Source organism: Oncorhynchus mykiss, chromosome 11, assembly GCF_057628025.1.
Source record: "Oncorhynchus mykiss isolate SJ-2025 chromosome 11, ASM5762802v1, whole genome shotgun sequence".
In the NCBI taxonomy this organism is placed as follows: Eukaryota; Metazoa; Chordata; class Actinopteri; order Salmoniformes; family Salmonidae; genus Oncorhynchus; species Oncorhynchus mykiss.
In genome coordinates this window covers 28537652-28558295 of record NC_143032.1, presented here as the reverse complement: position 1 = coordinate 28558295, position 20644 = coordinate 28537652, and the positions used below count along the sequence as shown (strand labels likewise).

Here is a 20644-nt window from a genome sequence, read left to right as displayed (position 1 = left end):
TACACTGACAAGATTCAGAAGAAAGTTCTTTGTTTCTTGCCATTTTGAGCCTGTAATCGAACCCACAAATGCTGATGCTTCAGATACTCAACTAGTCTAGAGAAGGACAGTTTTATTGCTTCTTTAATTAGAACAACAGTTTTCAGCTGTGCTAACGTAATTGCAAAATGATTTTATAATTATCAATTAGCCTTTTAAAATGATGAACTTGGATTAGCTAACACAACGTGACATTGGAACAGGAGTGATGGTTGCTGATAATGGGCCTCTGTACGCCTATGTAGATATTCTATACAAAATCAGCCGTTTCCAGCTACAATATTCATTTACAACATTAACAATATTTATACTGTATTTCTGATCAATTTGATATGATTTTAATGTGCAAAAAAGTAGCTTTTCTTTCAAAAACAAGGACATTTCGAAGTGACCCCAAACTTTTGAACGGTAGTGTATATACACTGTATATACAGTTGAAGTCGGAGGGTTACATACACTTAGGTTGGCATCATTAAAACAAATTTTTCAACCACTCCACAAATTTCTTGTTAACAAACTATAGTTTTGGTAAGTCGGTTAGGACATCTACTTTGTGCATGACACAAGTTATTTTTCCAACAATTGTTTACAGACAGATTATTTCACTTATAATTCACTGTATCACAATTCCAGTGGGCCAGAAGTTTACATACACTAAGTTGACTGTGCCTTTAAACAGCTTGGAAAATTCCAGAAAATGATGTCATGGCTTTAGAAGCTTCTGATAGGCTAATTGACATAATTTGAGTCAATTGGAGGTGTACCTGTGGATGTATTTCAAGGTCTACCTTCAAACTCAGTGCCTCTTTGCTTGACATCATGGGAAAATCAAAAGAAATCAGCCAAGACCTCTGAAAAACAATTGTAGACCTCCACAAGTCTGCTTCATCCTTGGGAGCAATTTCCAAACTCCTGAAGGTACCACGTTCATCTGTACAAACAACAGTACGCAAGTATTAACACCATGGGACCACGCAGCCATCATACCGCTCAGGAAGGAGATTCTTTCTTCAAGAGATGAAAGTACTTTGGTGCGAAAAGTGTAAATCAATCCCAGAACAACAGCAGAGGACCTTGTGAAGATGCTGGAGGAAACAGGTACAAAAGTATCTATATCCACAGTAAAATGAGTCCTATATCGACATAACCTGAAAGGCCGCTCAGCAAGTAAGAAGCCACTGCTCCAAAACCGCAATTAAAAAAATACAGACTACGGTTTGCAACTGCACATGGGGAGAAAAATAGTAATTTTTCAAGAAATGTCCTCTAGTCTGATGAAACAAAAATAGAACTGTTTGGCCATAGTGACCATCGTTTGGAGGAAAAAGGAGGAGGCTTGCAAGCCGAAAAACACCATCCCAACGGTGAAGCACGGGGGTAGCAGCATCATGTTGTGGGGGTGCTTTGGTGCAGGAGGGACGGGTGCACTTCATAAAATAGATGGCATCATGAGCCAGGAAAATTATGTGGATATATTGAAGCAACGTCTCAAGACGTCAGTCAGGAAGTTAAAGCTTGGTTGCTAATGGGTTTTCCAAATGGACAATGACCTCAAGCATACTTCCAGAAGTTGTGTCAAGGTATTGGAGTGGCCATCACAAAACCCTGACCTCAATCCTATAGAAAATTTGTGGACAGAACTGAAAAAGCATGTGCGAGCAAGGAGGCCTACAAACCTGACTCAGTTTCACCAGTTCTGTCAGGAGGAATGTGCCAAAATTCAACCAACTTATTGTGGGAAGCTTGTGGAAGGCTACCGAAAACGTTTCACCCAAGTTAAACAATTTAAACACTATGACATTCAATTAGTATTTGGTAGATGTAAACTGCTGACCCACTGGGAATGTGACGAAGAAATAAACCTGAAATAAATAATTCCCTCTACTATTATTCTGACATTTCACATTCTTAAAATTAAGTGATGATCCTAACTGACCTAAGACAGGGAATTTTTACTAGGACTAAATGTCAGGAATTGTGAGAAACTGAGATTTTAAATCTATTTGGCTAAGGTGTATGTAAACTTCCGACTTCAACTGTTCATGGCCATTAAGGCCAGATCGATCATTCTTCAAGATGTTCAAACGTTCATAGATGACCAGCAGGGTCAAATAATAATCACAGTGGTTGTTGAGGGTGCAAAAGGTCAGCACCTCAGGAGTAAATGTCAGTTGGCTTTTCATAGCCGAGCATTCAGAGGTCATAACAGCAGGTGCGGTAGAGAGAGGGAGGGGCTGGAAAACAGCAGGTCCGGGACAATGTATCACGTCTGGGGAATAGGTCAGGGTTACATAGCCGCAGCCTGTTGCTCAGGTGGCTGAGGTCCTCTGCGTAGTTATATGGATTGTTACACTTTGAAATCAACGGTTCTTGTTTGGCATGCATTTTAAAGTGAGAAAATACTTCTGTTAAGTATTTCCGTTAACGTGGAATTGCTCTGTAGTAGATCATCCTGATCGGTGTACAGTCGCCGCTCTGTGATAGCCTATTCTCTGTCACTCGCACTCACTCCCAGACCACCGTAACTACCATATATCTATTCTTGGTGGGAGGCTGTTGTGTGTGTCCTCTGCCACCGTGGCTAAATGTGTGCGTTCATATCCCTTTACATACGAGGGACCATCCTCTATATAGATACAGCATAGACTCACGCCTCAGAAAAGCACCTGCTTTTTCCTGCCTCTTCGGGATGTCAGACAGACTGCAGTGGATGCTATTTAAAGGAGCATAACGATTATCTGACACGAGGGAGTTATGGATGGAAGCTCCTCTGGCAGGGGAGCCCCTGAACCTTGAGTTGATGTTGATGGGTATTTCTAGGTGATATGTCAGGGGATTTTCAATGTCAGATACTGTAGATCACTGACAGTGCTTCCAAACCAGAGGAAGACCCAGTTCCCAGTCAAGAAAACAAGGGGAGGAGGGTCTTGGCTGTCACTAGAGGCAGTAAAATGTGAATGAAGTAAGGGATTTTGTGTCCTCTGAGAAACCGAAGGAACTGGCTAGCTCCAGTCAGAGCCTTAAATATTCCAAATAAGGCTGTGGTGCCAGTAGGCTACCGTTTTTGCTTTATTTATAGTAGACCTATATTAGTAATACTATATGCAACTCTGGCCATTTTAGGCTTTATTTAGGACAGTGTGTCTCTCTGCCATTGTCATCTGATCACAAGAAGGCTCTGTCTGTGTGTGTGTGTGTGTGTGTGTGTGTGTGTGTGTGGGTTCAGGTGATTGAGGTCAGGCTGGCCTCACCTGTGTTCCTTTGAGGTTAGTTGAGGTTTCCTCTGTGGATTTCCTATCCAGTCATATCTGTAGCCGCAGCCATCTCTTTCTGTTTCTGATCCTGTGTGTTTAAAGCTGGTTTTGAAAATGAGTGAATTAGCACCTGTATGATCTTCACTTACTGAGAATAGCTTGTGACATCATGCCAGTGTTGTCTGAGAGAGACTTGTGGGAGGAAGTCCGTAATAAAGTAGGATTTAAAGGCGAGTGTTGTTGTGGTGAGTAGTAGTGTCTGTTTGTGTTGGATTACATTAAAGTTTCAGTCCCATTCAGACAGTGGGCTGTAAAAGTACCGTCTTTATGCAGGGTCAGGGTGGTCGGTAGGGGGTAGAAATGAAGTCCTTAGCCTGTGATGAAAGAAGGTAAACCTGAAACCTGAACTGAAACCTTCCTATTTTCTTCTCCCTGCAGTCTAGCTGATCCTCAGTGAGAGATGTGGATCCCCCAGCCCTCCAATGCTGAGCACCAATAGAGGTCAAAGGTCGACACGGTTAGAAGGGGTCAACACCATCATGGCTGACAGAGATGGGCATGGCGGCGGGGTGGATGTGCCCACCATCGCCCCAGGCCAGGTGTACGTGGAGGTGGAGTACGACTATGAGTACACGGCCAAGGACAAGCTGATCTCCATCAGGCAGGGGGAGTGCTACATGCTGGTCAGGAAGACCAACGAGGACTGGTGGCAGGTGAGGAAGGAGGAGGGGATGAAAGCCTTCTATGTCCCAGCACAGTACGTCAGGGAAGTGCGCCGGGCGCTCATGCCCCCTCAGAAGCCCCTCGTGTCGTGCGGGATTGGTGGGGTGAGTGGGGCGTTCCGTGTGAAGCCTACAGTTCTGGATATATGCAGAGCATCCAATGAGAACCTCAACAACAGGCCGCCTCAGGAGATGTCTAGTTTTGGGCGTCCGTCGCCCTCCTCCACGCCGTCGCCCTTTCCGGTGCACGTCACCCCGCCCGCTCTGCCCAAGGACGCCAACCAGAACCCGGGTAGCCCGCGGCACATCAAGCCCCCTGGTGTAGCCGAGCTGGTGCTCCTACACAACAACAATAACCATCACCACAGCAACAACTCCACGTTACCACGGATGCGGGCGGACTCTCCGCCTCCCAGGGCCCCTTACAACGACCATAAACGCCACCAGGGAAGTGATGATACAGAACAGACCCCCTCCTCTTCTGGCGACTCCCCGGGGGAGGGGTCGGAGACGCTCCGGAACGACTCGGAGTCCGGAGACGACCTAAGTAGCAGCTCTGCTGAACACATGCAGGTAAGAGACAGTATGATGAACATGCTGTTGTTAAATGGGAACCGACACACCCATGATTATTACAGCCCTTTCTCTATCCAGCATCCTCTTTTCTCCCTTGCTCTCTTTTTCATCCATGTCCCTGGCTAGCTTGAAGACATTAGCTGATAAGTGTCCTCCTTCCCATCTCTCCCTCCTGTCAGATTAGATTTTGATTGATTGCGGGTCTCTCCTCCACTGTGTCCTACGGAGCTGTCTTCGTTCACCAGCCCCCATGGACAATGCTGTTTTATTCCTACCCCATTGCCTTGAATACTCTTGGCCTCATTTGCCAGATCTGACAAGAGCAGCAACAGTTGCTGCAGGTGCCTATTAATAAAGGTGGGGGGGTAGATGCTCCTCGTGTTCGCGGTGGGCCATTTAAAGACTAAATAAGGTGTTCATAGCACCACTGTTAAATCTGAAGGTCCTGTAATTGAGTGTGGTTGTCGGACCTACACGGGACATACACTGGAGTGATATGCTGATCAATGAAGCAGGTGTCTGGTTTTGGATGTAGTTGCTGATGAGGTCAGTTTTGAGGGGTCAACTTCAACAGTGGAATATAGTGCTGATGAGTTTGGAGCCTAAACTTTCCTTTGTACCAACAGGTCTCTCTCTCTCTCAGCAAGCGGGTAGAATTGCTCTGAGAGTCTCCGAGTCTAGAGCAGAGAGCCATGGGAGTCTCAGTTGAGTGTCCACCTCAGCAACAGCATGTGTGTAACTCGCAGACCTCACCAAGGTTGATCATGTAGGTCTCCTCCTCCCACCTCCATTATGACTCATTATCATCATCAGGAGAGGCCCGGATCATCCGGTCTGTCTCTGTCTGAGGTGTAAATGAATGAACTTGTGAATAAAATGGCAAGAGGAGTCCCTCCTGTGAAGGAGGTGGTGGTCTACAGAAGGAGCAGATGGATTTGGGAGCATTTTTTTTAGGTTCTTTCTAAATTCAGGCTGTGGGTAGATTATGTGAAGGTTCTTTGTCGAGAAGGAGGCAGAAGGCGGCTGAGGAACAAAGAGAGGGTCTGGGCTTGAATAGAAACTAGGTCATATCAGCTGAGGATCAGTCTTCTCGGCTCTGTCGCCCCACTGTGTGTGTGTGTGTGTGTGTGTGTGTGCGCAAAGAGTGACAGCCATGTGCTAGGGGTTAGAGGAGAGAGAGAGAATGGAACCAATGGTCTGCAGACCATGACAAGATTTGAATGTTTTTTGTTGTAAAACAATGATGAAATCCCAACCAGCTGCATGCAAAATGATGTCTAATTCACCAGAATTAATTTCATGCTTGTCAAACTGGTGACCATAATCATACACATTTGCCCCGGTCATTTACATGTTACTTGTGCATCAAGGGGTTTTTGTCATAATTATTTTGACAGATTGTAGTGGGTAGTTGCAACTGAGCGTATGCCTAGCCCACGGCAAATTGGCTATGCCAGTGAACCGCGGAGCTCACTCACTGTCTGGTCAGGTGAAACCCGCTCCATGTCATTTCGTGGCCAGTTGCCATGCAGGTGATTGGCCCTGCAGTGCAACCAACCAACACTTTCAATTCCTGTGTCATTGCACGGTTACAGCAGAAAAGTGTGTATGTGAAGCAACGCGCTTTGAGCTGAGACATTTACACAAAGTCTCTTTTCCTCTTTTCCCCTTTTTCTATCATCCCCTCCTTCCCTCTCCTCCCCTGCCTGTATCCCCTCCTTCCCTCTCCTCCCCTGCTTGTATCCCCTCCTTCCCTCTCCTCCCTTGCCTGTATCCCCTCCTTCCCTCTCCTCCCCTGCCTGTATCCCCTCCTTCCCTCTCCTCCCTTGCTTGTATCCCCTCCATCCCTCTCCTCCCCTGCTTGTATCCCCTCCTTCCCTCTCCTCCCTTGCTTGTATCCCCTCCTTCCCTCTCCTCCCTTGCCTGTATCCCCTCCTCCCCTCTCCTCCCTTGCCTGTATCCCCTCCTTCCCTCTCCTCCCCTGCCTGTATCCCCTCCTTCCCTCTCCTCCCCTGCCTGTATCCCCTCCTTCCCTCTCCTCCCTTGCCTGTATCCCCTCCTTCCCTCTCTTCCCTTCGCCTGTATCCCCTCCTCCCCTCTCCTCCCTTGCCTTTATCCCCTCCTTCCCTCTCCTCCCTTGCCTTTATCCCCTCTTTCCCTCTCCTCCCTTGCCTGTATCCCCTCCTCTCCTCCATTGCCTGTATCCCCTCCTCTCCTCCCTTGCCTGTATCCCCTCCTTCCCTCTACCCCCTTGCCTTTATCGTTCTCCCTCCATAGGATAGAGAATCAGGGAATGTTTGTGAGGATTTGTCAGTGACGAGCTAGCCTGAGCCAGTGCCAGCTCGTCTCCCTAGCCTAAATTGATTTGATCAGATCAGTGAAGGATAGTAAACCTCTGTGTGTTACCATATTCTTCCTACCCTAATTCCCTTCTCTGTAGGGCTCTGTTAGGCCAGTAGTAGCTATAGGATCAGGTGGCCCACATTTCTCTGGTTGATTCACAGCTTTGTTCCGATGGGTTCGTTGGCAATGTCACCCCTGAGTCCCATTTAGATTCTGCTGACAACCCCCCCCCCCTCCCCCATCCCTTCCTTGCTCTTCTAAAAGCACAGCTCCTATGCTCTTAAAGGATTGTCAAAATAAACCTCTTTCCTTACTGCTCAAGACCCTGACTGGCATCTGTATGGAGTGGTATTTCAGTTCTTTAAAGGACATGTGGGCCACCCTGTACTGCGGCCAAGCTGTACCATTTTTAAAGCTTGTTATTTTTCACTTGTCCATACTAGGTTATTTTTGTAGCACAATGTGTGTCATGTGTATCATATACGAGACCCAATAAACATTGTGTATCACTATCTGTAGACAGCCTAGTGGTTAAGAGCGTTGGGCCAGTAACGAAAGATTGCTTGTTCAAATTCCTGAGCCGGCAAGGTGGAAAAACTGCCTTTCTGCCCTTGAGTAAGGCAGTTGGTTCAGAGGGGTTGGGGTTGGTTCAGAGGGGTTGGGGTTAAATGTTAAATTAGGTTGAAAGCATTTAGTTGTGCAACTGACTAGATATCTCCTTTCTGTTCTCTCTGGGTCTGTGAGGGTAGTCATTCTCTCTTTTCCTTCCCCTCCCCCCAATGTGTCATTGAGTAGAGAGAGAATGATGCAGGCATTGCTTCATGGCGCTGTTGTTTGTCTGTGGCTTTCCCTTCTGGTGCCAGCCAGGCAGTGGAACTTGTTGGCTGCTTGCCTTGCTCTGCCTGAGACAACCCCCACGCTTTTCTGCCCATCAGACAACCCCCACGCTTTTCTGCCCATCAGACAAAACAATCTCTGAGAGGTGTGAGCGTATGTACGATGGCGAGATATCTGACCCCTATCTTACTCTGTAACCCGGCATCCTTGATTTGGACTATTCTAATGTCGAGGAGTCTTAAATTATTTATTTTATTTTATTTTGTATTTTATTTTATTTACTGTAATAAAAAAAAGGGGGTGGGTGTGAATGGGAAAAGGGGGGCCCTGGGAATTGTTTTTGGGGAACCGCTGCTCTAATATAGAAGCCATACCCCTGCCATGTGCACCACCATGTGTAGCTAATGCAGGGATAGTAAAGGGACCCTATTGAGAAGCATGTCTATTAGCCCTGAAAATAATCATATATCGCATGTCTTTATGACAGCAACTCCCAATGGAAGGGGCACCACCACTTTGTTGTCTACCGTATATCCTCGACTTCCAGGCTTTGCCCAGCAACACAAATGGCGTATATGACAGAACTTGAATGAAACTGTATGCAGGAGTAAATCTGTGGAAAAGGAACAACTGGTCTGAGCTGTCCCAAGGTCAGATCTATGAATTTCCATCTGCCTTTACGTATGCTGTGTTAATCTGCTAGCGGCACTCTCATCTGATCTGGGTGCATCCCAAGTGGCACACTATTCCCAGGGATCCCAGGGATGCACCCAGATCAGATCAGATGAACACCGCATACATACTGCATGTAGTGCACTGCGTTTGAACAGAACACTGGTCACTACATGGGGAATAGGGTGCATTTCTGAGACCGATGGCCAGACAGACATGGTTGTTTCAAGTAATCAATTTAAGTAGTACTATAAAAAACGTAATGTAGAACAAAAACACACAAATTAGAAACAAGAAGAACACGAGATCATAAGTTAGCTTTATACAGTGCGTTTGGAAAGTATTCAGACCCCTCAACCTTTCCTACATTTTGTTATGTTACAGCTTATTCTAAAATGTATTCAATATTTTTTTCCCCCCATCAATCTACACACAATACCCCATAATGACAAAGCGAAAACAGTATTTTATACATTTTTGTAAATGTATTGGAATAAAAACTGAAATAGCTTTATTTACATAAGTATTCAGTCCTTTTGCTATGAGACTTGAAATTGAGGTCCGGTGCATCCGGTTTCCATTGACCATCCTTGAGAGAATGCCAAGAGTGTGCAATGCCGTCAAGGCAAAGGGTGGCTACTTTGAAGAATCTGAAATATAAAATATATTTTGATTTAACAATTTTTTTTTCTTCTCGGTTACTACATGATTCCATATGTGTTGTTTCATCGTTTTGATGTCTTCACTATTAATCTGCAATGTAGAAAATAGTAATAAAAGAAAGAAAACCCCCTGAATGAGTAGGTGTGTCCAAACTTTTGACTGGTTCTGTATATATCATTCTTTTTTTGAGGGGATGCACAAAACAATTTAGGCAACTGGGATCTTGGTCCAGGAGGGTTGAATGTCTCTGCTGTAACCGAGAAGCTTGATGTTGACATCTAGCCACTTAGCTGGCAAGTTAGCAAACCAAATGCATAGCTGGAGCCCTGAGCTGGATATAATTTATTGGACACATCATAGATTTCTTATAGTTCTACTTAACTTCTAGTAATAAGCAGTGGCGTAGCACTCACTCCGGCAGGCCCAACAAGGTATTGAAAATAATTTCAAAATATCCCGGTAAACGGTGTATCGCCCAAGCCTAGTGGTCTGGGATGATGGAGTTGTGTGCCATAACCAGGCTTTCAAAGCACTTCATGATTACAGATGTGAGTCCTACAGGGTGGTAGTCATTTGGCCTTCGAGTTCTTGTGAACAGGTATGATGGAGGTCAGCTTGAGACATGTGGGGATTACAGACTGGGAGAGAAAATGACCGTGAATATGCCTGCCAGCTGTTCTGCGCATTCTCTGAGAACTCGCCCTTGAATACCGTCTGGCCCTGTGGCCTTGCGAGTGTTGACCTGATTAAAAATCTTACTCACGTCAACCTCGGGGAGCGAGATCACCCAGTCCCCTGGGTCGGCGGGAGTCCTCATGCATGGCTCTATGTTGTTTTTGTCGAACTGTGCATAAAATGCATTGAGTTCGTCTGGTAGGGAGACATTGTTGGGCAGATCACGGTTTGGGTCTTCATTTGTAATCCATAATGGACTGTAGCCCTGCCACATGCAACGGGCGTCAGAGCCTATGTAAAAGGATTCCACGTTGTTCCTACATTGTCCTTTTGCTTGTTTAAAGGCTCTGCAGAGGTCGTAGTGGGACTTCTTGTACTTGTTTGTATCCTCAGCCGTAGCATCGGGGTTCGCTGTGATAGCCCTGTGTGCTGTAGCCCTGTCCTCTAGTTTAGTGCCAACAGTGGTGTTAATCCAGGGCTTTTGATTGGGGAAGCGGCAAACCTTCACTAATGACGCCGGTGACGGAGGTGGTTAGCTCGCCGACGCTATCGATGGAGTCCCAGAACACATTCCAGTCGGCTCTAGCAAAGCAGTCCTGTAGCATAGCCTACGGAGGATGCTAGAACTAGCACACCATTTGCTGTACCACTCTCTCGATTTACCTGAATTCAATGTCCTGTCCGCTCAATGAATGGAGACTCCATCGAGTTAGATAGCCATGTGGAGTATCTTGTCCGAAAGCCATGTTTCAGAAAGGCAGGGAATATTGAGATTACGAGAGTCCCATTGATAGCAATTATCAAGTGACTTTACCTTCAATAAACGAACATTGGCCAATAGAATGAAGGGAAGAGATGGCTGGTTTTCCCTTCGACATTAATCTTGCAAGGACTCACCTTCTCCTGCCACTTTTTCGCTGGTGTTTCCTCTTGGGGACCCTGAAACTTGGGTAGGAATTAACTTGGGTCAACTCGGCATAGCCGCTCATACAAAAGTGACTCACCTTTCAGCCAGGTAAATGTCTATGGCAACGAATCTTTCAGATCTAGCCTACTACGGGGCAGGCTAACTCGCGGTTAACTCCACTTAACCCACGGCTGAGTCATTTCATTCAGGGTGAGGAGCAATGAAATCAGATTCCCTCCCTCTCGCAAAGATTACGTCATTATCCCCTTCATTTGAGGAAGACGACTGATTTCAGTATTTCATTGTATTAATCAAATCCAAATGTTTATGTTAAAATGTGTCACATTACACAGTTAGTAATGACAGAATGCATTTTAAACTTCACGCAAAATGACACTTCTGTATGAATAATATCAACAGGAGAGAGAAAAAAGGTGCTTGTGCATTGATAAACACATCAAAGCATACCAAAGATGGCATTAACGATAAGTAATAAAATAAAGGTGGCACCTCTCAAAGCCTATTTCACCTCATAGCCTGCTTTCATTATGATTTTAAATCGAATTGTATTGGTCATGTCTACATATTTTGCCGACGTTATCGTATTAGCGAAATGCATATGTTTCTAGCTCCAACAGTGCAGTAATACCTAACTATACAAAACAATACACACAAATCCCCCCAAAAAAGGAATTAAGAAATATACACATTTGCAAATGAGCAATGTCACCCGAGGAGATATATATATATGATGATGTGAATAGACATTATGGACAGTGTAGAAAAGGTGTGTACAGTAGTAGTTATATAGGATGAGCCTTTACTAGAATACAGTATATACACTGAGTTTACAAAACATTAGGAACACCTTCCTAATATTGAGTTGCACCCCCATTTGCCCTCAGAATGGACTACAAGGTGTCAAAAGTGTTCCACAGGGATGCCGGCCCATGTTGACTTCAATGCTTCCAACAGTTGTGTCAAGTTGGCTGGATGTCCTTTGGGTGGTAGACCAGTCTTGATACACACGGGAAACTGTTGAGTGTGTGAAACCCAGCAGCGTTGCAGTTCTTGACACACTCAAACTGGTGCGCCTGGAGCCTACTACCATACCCCGTTCAACGGCACTTAAGTATTTGGTCTTGCCCATTCACCCTCTGAATGGCACACATACACAATCCATGTCTCAATTGTCTCGAGGCTTAAAAATCCTCCCTGTCATCTACACTGATTTGAAATGGATTTAACAGGTGATATCAATAAGGGATCATAGACTGACCAGGTGAATCCAGGGGAAAGATATGTCATGGAAAGAGCAGTTTTTCCTAATGTTTTGTACACTCGGTGTACATATGATCTGGGTAAAACAGTATATAGGGCAGGAGTTTTGAAGGTGCAGGGTTGAGTACCGGATGGTAGCTGGCTAGTAACTGTGATAAAGTTCTGAGCAGGTTACAGGGCTTAAGCCAGTTAGTGGTGACTATTTAACAGTCTGATGGCCTGGAAGAAGCTGTTTTTCAGTCCCTCGGTCCCTACTTTGATGCACCTGTACTGACCTCGCCTTCTGGATGATAGCGGGGTGAACAGGCCATGGATCGAGTAGCTGAGGTCCTTGATGATCTTCTTGGCCTTCCTGTGACATCGGGTGGTGTAGGTGTCCTGGAGGGCAGGTAGTTTGCCCCCGGTGATGCGTTATGCAGACCTCACTACCCTCTGGAGAGCCTTACGCTTGTGGGCGGAGCAGTTGCCGTACCAGGCCGACAGGATGCTCTCGATTGTGCATCTGTAGAAGTTTGAGTGCTTTTGGTGACAAGCCAAATTTCTTCTGCCTCCTGAGGTTGAAGAGGCGCTGCTGCGCCTTCTTCACGACGCTGTCTGTGTGGGTGGACCAATTCAGTTTGTCTGTGATGTGTACGCCGAGGAGCTTAAAACTTACTACCCTCTCCACTACTCTCCCATTGATGTGGATAGGGGGGTGCTCCCTCTGCTGTTTCCTAAAGTCCACAATCATCTCCTTTGTTTTGTTGACGTTGAGTGTGAGGTTATTTTCCTGACACCACACTTCGAGGGCCCTCACCTTCTCCCTGTAGGCCGTCTCGTCGTTGTTGGTAATCAAGCCTACCACTGTAGTGTCGTCCGCAAACTTGATGATTGAGTTGGAGACGTGCATGGCCACGCAGTCTTGGGTGAACAGGGAGTACAGGAGAGGGCTCAGAACGCACCCTTGTGGGGCCCCAGTGTTGAGGATCAGCAGGGTGGAGATGTTGTTACCTACCCTCACCACCTGGGGGCGGCCCGTCAGGAAGTCCAGTACCCAGTTGCACAGGGCGGGGTCGAGACCCAGGGTCTCGAGCTTGATGACGAGTTTGGAGGGTACTATGGTGTTAAATGCTGAGCTGTATTCGATGAACAGCATTCTCACATTCTCTTGTCCAGATGGGTTAGGGCAGTGTGGTTGAGATTGCGTCGTCTGTGGACCTATTGGGGCGGTAAGCAAATTGGAGTGCAAATAGGGTGTCAGGTAGGGTGGAGGTGATATGGTCCTTGACTAGTCTCTCAAAGCACTTCATGATGACGGAAGTGAGTGCTATGGGGCGGTAGTCGTTTAGCTCAGTTACCTTAGCTTTCTTGGGAACAGGGACAATGGTGGCCCTCTTGAAGCATGTGGGAACAGCAGACTGGGAAGTCTGCTAGCTAGTTTTGTGCTGTCTGTCTCTCTGTGTCTCCTCTCTTACATTCACGTGACTTATTTGGGCTTACACATTTATCTCAGTCTGTTAGGCACTTGTTTACAAACTTGTGCAAGGGGAGGCAGGGGAGCAAAGGTTGTGAATGTGTGACAGGTTACTGACTGACATAGCTCAAAATGTTGTGTGTGGCTATGGGTGACAGACAGTTCTTCATATTTCACCTTTGAAAAATATAACCTCAAAAATATGATTTGCTGTTGTGATAAAGTTTCTGGATACTTCTAGAGACCAGGTTGATTGGTCTGTTTAAAATTTGCCCACTGTTCTGTTGTTTGAGCTGGGCTGCCTGACCTAGCTACTTCCCAGGCGCTGGCTGAAAAGGAGGCCCCTGCTTGTTTTCCATTGCATACTTGTCATTCCTGCCCCCCCCCCCCACACACACACACTTGTAACCTACTGTACAGACCTGGCTGTGGGTCTAGTGCACGGGTAATTCAATGAAGCTTCTCTTCTTCACTTTCTCTCTTCCCCTGCTTCTCTTTTTCACTTTCTTTGTCTCTCCCTCTGGGTCTCTTTGTCGCTCCTCTCTCTGTAGTTCTCTCTCTTCTATTTCTCTCTTTCTCCATCTCTTTCAATATATATTTTTTAAATGTTCTTCCATCTCTCTCTCGTGATGATGATGATGATGAGTGCTGTTGATAGGTTGTCAGAGGTACTATATGTGAAGGACATGACGCTACTCATAGTAACTGAAAACACCTCCGGCTCCAGGCAGCCTTTACGGTAGGTAGCTAACCTGTTTGAACTTTACTTCATCCTCTCCCAGAGATTTGTGGTTCTGTGCTGAGACGACGGGATTAAAGTCTACAGCGTCCTGGGGAGGTTGAGCATCTCCTCTCCTTTTGCGTGTGTGTGCCTCCTAGAAGTGGAGCTGATGTATAGATCTTCTGGTTAGCAAGAATCCTGTCTGTTTCGTAACCTGGGATTTCTGGTAATCCTTCGATAAGGTAGCGGAAAGGTTGGAGAGGAGGAGAATCGCTCACTGTGGGACATTTATTCATCTTTGAACGATTGCAGCGATGAATCTCTTGTACTCATTCTCTCTCTCCGACACTCCCTCACTTTCTCTTATTTGGTTTTTCACTCCCCTGTCATTCACTCCCTCTGACTCCCTTTGCTTGCTCTCTCTCTCTGTCTCTGTCTCTCTGTCTGTCTCTCTGTGTGTGTGGGGAGCTGTGCTGGACTGACTGGGGCAACATGTACCCAGAGGACAAGGTAAGCGCCAGAAGGAATGAATGTGTGAACGAGAGTTATCCCTGATTTTTAAAAAAAAATTTTAATGCTTTTCCTCACCTCTTTCCTTCCCGCCTTCCTCCCCACCTTGCCTTCCATCCCACCTTCCCTTCCTCTGCTTCAGCCACACACCGAAATGCTTCAGCCACACCGAAATCAACGTACTGCCTTGCCTTGGTACCACTGCTGAAATCCAGCTTGCTACTAGCGTTGTTATTTTGGTTGTTGTGGTGTTAGGAAGACTAGAGTTTCCCTCATCTGTGCAGATTGACAGCCACCAGTGCCTTTTGAGTGTGTGTTTACTGTTTAGTGATGGTGTAAGAAACTAACCCGTGCTTTGGCGACTGATCGGAGCGGAGGGTAGACTGTGTGTAACTGAACTGTGTTGAAGAGGATGCTTCAGACTCGTCTCTCAGAACCCTGTCATATAACCTAGACTGTGTCTGGAACTGTTTGAACAGCTGGTAGTAGATTCTCGGAGGCCCACCGTACTGGATCAGTGGGACAGGATACAGGTTGATTCAAGATGCTGCCTGGAGGAGGCTCTACGTTAAAGGGATAGTGGTCCCAACAAATGACACATTTCTGTTGCGATAGACAGTATAGCTATGTACAGTTGAAGTCGGAAGTTTACATTCACCTTAGCCAAATTCATTTAAACTCAGTTTTTCACAATTCCTGGCATTTAATCCTAGTACAAATGTCCTCTCTTAGGTCAGTTAGGATCACCACTTTATTTTAAGAATGTGAAATGTCAGAATAATAGTAGAGAACAATTTATTTCAGGTTTTATTTCTTTCATCACATTCCCAGTGGGTCAGCAGTTTAAATACACTCAATTAGTATTTGGTAGCATTTCCTTTAAATTGTTTAACTTGGGTCAAACGTTTCGGGTAGCCTTCCACAAGCTTCCCACAATAATTTGGGTGAATTTTGGCCCATTCCTCCTGACAAAGCTGGTGTAACTGAGTCAGGTTTCTAGGCCTTGCTCGCACACGTTTTGTCAGTTCTGCCCACAAATGTTCTATAGGATTGAGGTCAGGGCTTTGTGATGGCCACTCTAATACCTTGACTTTGTTGTCCTAAATCCATTTTGCCACAACTTTGGAAGTATGCTTGGGGTCATTGTCCATTTGGAAGACCCATTTGCGACCTTGCTTTAACTTCCTGACTGATGTCTTGAGATGTTGCTTCAATATATCCACATAATTTCCCCTCCCCCATGATGCCATCTATTTTGTGAAGTGCACCAGTCCCTTCTGCAGCAAAACACCCCCACAACATGATGCTGCCACCCCCGTGCTTCACGGTTGGGATGGTGATCTTCGGCTTGCAAGCCTCCTCCTTTTTCCTCCAAACATGACGATGGTCATTATGGCCAAACAGTTTTATTCTTGTTTCATCAGACCATTTCTCCAAAATGTACGATCTTTGTCCCCATGTGCAGTTGCAAACCGCAGTCTGGGTTTTTTTATGGTGGTTTTGGAGCAGTGGCTTCTTCCTTGCTGAGCGACCTTTTCAGGTTATGTCGATATAGGACTCGTTTTACTGTGGATATAAATACTTGTGTACCTGTTTCCTCCAGCATCTTCACAGGGTCCTTTGCTGTTGTTCTAGGGATGATTAGCACTTTTTGCACCAAAGTACGTTCATCTCTAGGAGACAGAACGCATCTCCTTCCTGAGCGGTATGATGGCTGAGGGGTGCCATGGTGTTAATACTTGTGAACTATTGTCTGTACAGATGAAAGTGGTACCTTCAGGTGTTTGGAAATTGCTCCCAAGAATGAACCAGACTTGTGGAGGTCTACAATTTTTTTCTGAGGTCTTGGGCTGATTTCTTTTGAATTTCCCATCATGTCAAGCAAATAGGCAGGTAGGCCTTGAAATACATCCACAGGTACACCTCCAATTGACTCAATTTATGTCAATTAGCCTATCAGAAGGAATTTTCCAAGCTGTTTAAAGACACAGTCAACTTAGTGTATGTAAACTTCTGACCCACTGGAATTGTGATAGTGAAATAATCTGTCTGTAAACAATTGTCGGAAAAATTACTTCTCATGCACAAAGTAGATGTCCTAACCGACTTGCCAAAACTATAGTTTATTAAAAACCTCTTGATGCAGCCATCCCGTTAGCGGGATCATTGCAGAGCGCCAAATTCAAATTAAATTACAAAAAATATTACATTTTTATGAAATCACAAGTGCAATATAGCAAAACACAGCTTAGCTTGTTGTTAATCAACCTGGCATGTCAGATTTCCAAAAAGCTTTTCGGCGAAAGCATACCAAGCATTTATGTAAGGACATCTCTCTCAGTAGACAAAACATTACAAACATCTAGCAGCCAAGTAGATTGGTCACGAAAGTCAGAAAAGCAATAAAATGAATCGCTTACCTTTGATGATCTTCGGATGTTTGCACTCACGAGACTCCCAGTTACACAATAAATGTTTCTTTTGTTCCATAAATATTTATTTTTTATATCCAAAATACCTCCATTTGGTTGGCGCGTTATGTTCAGAAATCCACAGGCTCGAGCGGTCACGACATCGCAGACAAAAATTCAATAGTATCCGTAAAGTTTGTAGAAACATGTCAAAGGTTTTTTATAATCAATCCTCAGGTTGTTTTTACAATATATAATCGATAATATTTCAACAGGGACTGTAGCTTCTTCAATAGGAGAGAGAGAGAAATGTCTGCTCCAAGCTGTTGCGCATGCAAAACGCTGCTGGCATCCAGCCATACAATGACGCGATGTGATCTTTCTCGCTCATTTTTCAAAATAAAAGCCTGAAACTATGTCTAAAGACTGTTCACACCATGGGGAAGGCCTAGGAAAAGGAATCTGGTTGATATCCCTTTAAATGGAGTGAAGGCAGGCAATGGAACAGAGAGCTTTCAGGAAAAACAGCACGTCCGGGTTGGATTTTCCTCAGGTTTTCTCCTGCAATATCAGTTCTGTTATACTCACAGACAATATTTGGACAGTTTTGGAAACTTTAGAGTGTGTTCTATCCTATTTATTTATATGCATATTCTAGATTCTGGGCCTGAGAAACAGGCAGTTTCATTTGGGTACGTTTTTCATCCAAACATCAAAATACTGCCCCCTACACTCAATAGGTTTTAACAAGACACATTATTTTTATGGGGTGCACCAGATATTATCTTGATCTAAGGATTCAGGAGACTTCTGTCCGGGTGGAGTTAAAAAGGCCCTTTGGCTCTGTCAGCCATAGTGTGGCAAGCGAACGGTGCTGTGGTATCGTAGCTACGTTTTCTGATTCCTCACATTACAGCTGATTGTACCTGGATGAATCAGAGCAAGCAGAGCGTTCAACAGGGACACTGTCTGTCACTCTTAACAGAGATAGTCTTTGTTTCTCTCAATGATATCGCAACTCCAGGTTTCAGAATTGGTAAAGGTTTCCCCCACGAATGATCTTCTTGCCTTACACAATATCTGGCACTAAAATCTTGGACTGCCTATCCCATCATTTTTAATAAATCTCAGCCCAAGGCATGAATAATATCTGGTGATTTTACTGTAGCTGTGTCTCAAATGTGTCTCAAATGCCACCCTATTCCCAATGGGCCCTACATAGGGAATATAGTGCCATTTGGGACATGACCTATATTACATGTAAAGTCATGTTCCTTCCTAATCTGCCTTGTTCGCCCTCTGACTCAGGAGTCAGTCTCCTGTGGGTGGAACTATTTGTCATTTTGTTTTGTTTTTATGTCTGAGCTCTGTTCAGTCCAGGGGTGGATGCTGTTTGAAAAAGAGTTTGGGTGTCCATCCATGTTTTATGATGAGTGTTTTTAATTTGTTATATGAACACAGTGGTGTGTGTCAGTGTTCTATCTCTTTGACAGGGTTGTTTCAGCCAGATTGCTCTTGTGTAGGCAACATTTAAACATTTCAATAGAATTGACACTTCATTCGCAATTGATCAACAACAACATACATTTTTCTTCAGCATCACAACACGGTGTAACAGTACTGTTAGCCCCTGAGGTTTCCGTGCTTTAGGCTGCCTGCCAGTATTGTAGATAGGTGCGTGGGCACTGGAGTGTGGGCGTCTAGCGTCAAGGGCACATTGTCACTGTCATATGCCAGCTCTAATGCTTATTACTGAACATTGCTGCCAAGGAGACGCCTCATCATCAACCTATCACACAGCAGAGAGAGCAGGGAGCCAGCCAGAGGGTAAAATTGCTATTTTGTTCTGTATGTGGATGGAAATGAGTTGGTGTTGTATTTGTCCTGGCATTGTGATGGCTGTTGATTTTAATGCCCTGAACTTGAAATGTATTGTGTACAGTAAAAAATTGTTTTATGTATAGATGCGTTTTCCAAAAGAGACTGATAATTCAGGAGGTGTATCAAGATTTTTCATGTACAAACGCACACAGACATGTTATGAGGTTATCCAAGTCTTCTACCATGCCATACATGTATGCATATCCAGTGTGGGACCAGGTTATATGTTAGGAGGTGTGGATCTGCTGCTCAGCGGTTCTGTGTTCCGGCTGGTCCCGTGACAGACCAGGCAGCATTATGCTCTGCTGTGCTCTGCTGGTCAATCAATGGACTTTCCAGAGAGACTCGGCCCTTTGTCCTTAGAACTTTCCACAACAAGCCACTGTTGCTGTTGCTGAAGAGAGAGAGACATGTTGCATGGCATGGACAAAATGTTCAGAGAGGGTCACTGTCGAATGTTCCAGCACCTTCTGCTAGTTTTAGTTGCTCTGTGTATAAACACACTTTCAAACAGCACCTAGCTACAACAATCCACATTTAGGTTAACACAACAGTACAGTGCCTAAATAATTGTTACCCGAATGAGGCTGGGTTCCTGGGCAGCAGGGGGTCCAAAAACAAACTGGTGCATACGCATGCACAGACTGAACAAGTTCCACAGACATGTGACTAACAGAAATTGAATAATGTGTCCCTGAACAAAGGAGGGGGGGGGGGATCAAAATCAAACGTAACAGTCAGTATCTGGTGTGACCACCAGCTGCATTAAGTACTGCAGTGCATCTCCTCCTCATGGACTGCACCAGAAATGCCAGTTCTTGCTGTGAGATGTTACCCCACTCTTCCACCAAGGCACCTGCAAGTTCCCGGACATTTCTGGGGGGAATGGCCCTAGCTCTCACCCTCCGATCCAACAGGTCCCAGATGTGCTCAATGGGATTGAGATCCGGCCTCTTTGCTGGCCATGGCAGAACACTGACGTTCCTGTATTGCAGGAAATCACACACATAATAAGCAGTATGGCTGGTTTGCGTTGTCATGCTGGAGGGTCATGTCAGGATGAGTCTGCAGGAAGGGTACAACTAGGGAGGAGAATGTCTTCCCTGTAACGCACAGTGTTGAGATTGCCTGCAATGTCAACAAGCTCAGTCCAAAGATGCTGTGACACACCGCCCCAGACCATGACGGCCCCGCCACCTCCAAATCGATCCTGCTCCAGAGTACAGGCCTCGGTGTAATGCTCATTCCTTCAAAGATAAACGCAAATCCGACCATCACCCCTGGTGAGACAAAACCGCGACTCGTCGGTGAAGAGCACTTTTTGCCAGTCCTGTCTGGTCAACGGTGCGTTTGTGCCCATAGGCGACGTTGTTGCCGGTGATGTCTGGTGAGGACCTGCCTTTAAAACAGGCCTACAAGCCCTCAGTCCAGCCTCTCTCAGACTATTGCGGACAGTCTGAGCACTGATGAAGGGATTGTGCGTTTCTGGTGTAACTAGAGCAGATGTTGCTGCCTTCCTGTACCTGTCCCACAGGTGTGATGTTCAGATGTACAGATCCTGTGCATGTGTTGTTACACGTGGTCTGCCACTGTGTGGACGATCAGCTGTTCGCCCTGTCTCCCTGTAGCGCTGTCTTAGGCGTCTCACAGTACGGACATTGCAATTTATTGGCCACATCTGCAGTCCTCATGCCTCCTT

At 45.5% G+C, this 20644-nt stretch overlaps 1 protein-coding gene across 8 annotated transcripts in view; it reads left to right on the top strand.

Annotated features, from left to right (window-relative positions):
- Positions 1-20644, top strand: part of LOC110535557 (rho GTPase-activating protein 12) — a 95412-nt gene that overhangs the window by 3967 nt on the left and 70801 nt on the right. For 4 of the 8 annotated variants that reach the window (XM_036935292.2, XM_036935290.2, XM_036935291.2 and 1 more), the window contains exon 2: positions 3732-4588. In XM_036935292.2, coding sequence (XP_036791187.1) covers positions 3776-4588 — 813 coding nt within the window. In that variant the 5' untranslated portion in view covers positions 3732-3775. Of the gene's footprint in view, positions 1-3731; positions 4589-12568; positions 14654-20644 lie in introns of those variants that run through there. The other 4 variants (XM_090189867.1, XM_090189864.1, XM_090189859.1 and 1 more) reach the window with 2 other exon arrangements.